The sequence below is a fragment of the Galeopterus variegatus genome, unplaced genomic scaffold (assembly GCF_000696425.1).
Source record: "Galeopterus variegatus unplaced genomic scaffold, G_variegatus-3.0.2 Scaffold1507, whole genome shotgun sequence".
In the NCBI taxonomy this organism is placed as follows: Eukaryota; Metazoa; Chordata; class Mammalia; order Dermoptera; family Cynocephalidae; genus Galeopterus; species Galeopterus variegatus.
The window spans coordinates 135095-136862 of NW_007727618.1; the positions used below are offsets into that span (position 1 = coordinate 135095).

General features: G+C 32.0%; 1 protein-coding gene across 1 annotated transcript in view; it reads right to left on the bottom strand.

The window, feature by feature from the left end:
* Window positions 1–413: 413 nt before the first annotated feature.
* CD164 (CD164 molecule, sialomucin) overlaps window positions 414–1768 on the bottom strand; it is a 16829-nt gene continuing 15474 nt past the window's right edge. The window contains exon 6 of the mRNA XM_008577422.1: window positions 414–1318. Coding sequence (XP_008575644.1) covers window positions 1152–1318 — 167 coding nt within the window. The 3' untranslated portion in view covers window positions 414–1151. The remainder of the gene's footprint in view (window positions 1319–1768) is intronic.

A 1768-nucleotide genomic window follows, 5' to 3' on the forward strand; every position in this document is an offset into this window, starting at 1 on the left:
TGCTGTCTATAAACTTAAAATGATTGTCTCATTTAAAGAGTTAGTAAATGATTCTAAAACATCTTATATCCTTCTTGCCTCATGAAATTATTTTTCAAGAAAACTTGGTGGAAATTCTTTCAAAGTATAATAGTGTTAGGACACTTTTTTGAAGTACAAAGGAAAATATAATTAAATCAACTTTATCTCTATACTTCTCAACAGGCATAAGAAAAATGTTGGGAGGCTCAATGTATGAAGGCTTTCAACTGTGTATAATATCCCTTAGCTTAAGTTTCTCAGCACTGAAACAAAGTAAGTTTTCAATTAAATATTACCAGTATGATATCTAAAAGCAGGTTTACTACTGTTCACATTAAGTTATATCCTCAGACCAACCTTTACCTTCAAGAAAGAACAAATCACCAACATTTAAAGTTACAGCCTACCTTTCCAGTCTGTCTTTTAAGGCACTGTTCTTTATTTTCTCAATATAAGGTGCTTTACAAGTATGAACAATAACCTGTTATACACTAATTGTTTGTATCCTTTCCATTCATTTCTTTAAATCTGGAATGTAATTCCCTGTGTGGCATCTTATTTCTAATGTAGAAAAAATAACTGTTATCAAGCATAGAACTTTACTCTAAGGATACAGTTTAGTCTACTAAATTTATAAATTTATTCCACTTTTGAAATGATAGCCAAAAATCCACCTGATTCATGCTCATTTGGCACACTCTTCTCAATTGTGGTCACTAAGTTACATTTTGAGTTAGGATGAAAATAATGCAGCTTTCAGGCTTTAAAACAACTAAATTTAAACTGCCAAGAGTCATGAGGTTGTCACACAGGACAACATTTTCCATCACTTACAGAAAGTTACATTTGGCATGTTAAGAAAAGAAACATAATCCCACAGCAGCAGCCATTTAAAATAAAAGAAGACAGCCACAAGGATTCATGCAGAATATTTTAAATATTCTTGTTGAACAAAATGGTTTAACTGATTTTTTCTTCAAGGACGATGCTCCAAAATATCCTATATGCATCCATTGGAAATTTAAAGATCCTGGAATAGCGTCTTCCATGTGGGACATCTTGAAAGATTATTTTGGTTTCGGTGAGTTACACAAATGAATCGCCAGTCCTTTTTAATTTAAGGGGTCTGTTTACAGAGTGTGGTAATTTCGTTCTTTAGATTTGCAGAATTTATAGAGAAAGAAAATTACAGCCTGCACACCCAAAACAAGGACAATTCCTCCAATGAAGCTGGCTGCATCAAAGGTAGATTTCCGCGTGGGTTGTGCGGTTGGAGTCAGAGTGGTATTTGTTGTACCTGTTAGATAAGATAGAAGAAATAATAATCCTCAGTAAGTCTCATGGTCCATTATCGTAATGTGAAGACCTACCTGAGCTTCTGTTTTGCCATGTGTTAAATTCTATAAAGTATTTGCTCTTGTGTCGTCTTTATAGCTAGAATTTATCTCTAATTGAGGAAAACAACCATTTATCAATCCGATTCTTCATTCCATCCAAGGATATCAAGTGGTCAATGATGCTATACTACTTCAAATATGAAAACAACAGAAAAAGACTCTGGTATGTAAAATTATGCCTTGGGAATATATAAAGCATTTTTAAAATATGCAAAAATTTCTTCAGACTATGTATTTTAGGTAACTGCTAAAGTATTAACATTTGTGTTTAAAATTCATATGACTTGAATTTTACTAGATATTATATAAGGTAAATAAAAATTCAATTGCAATTTTTCAAGTTATAAAAA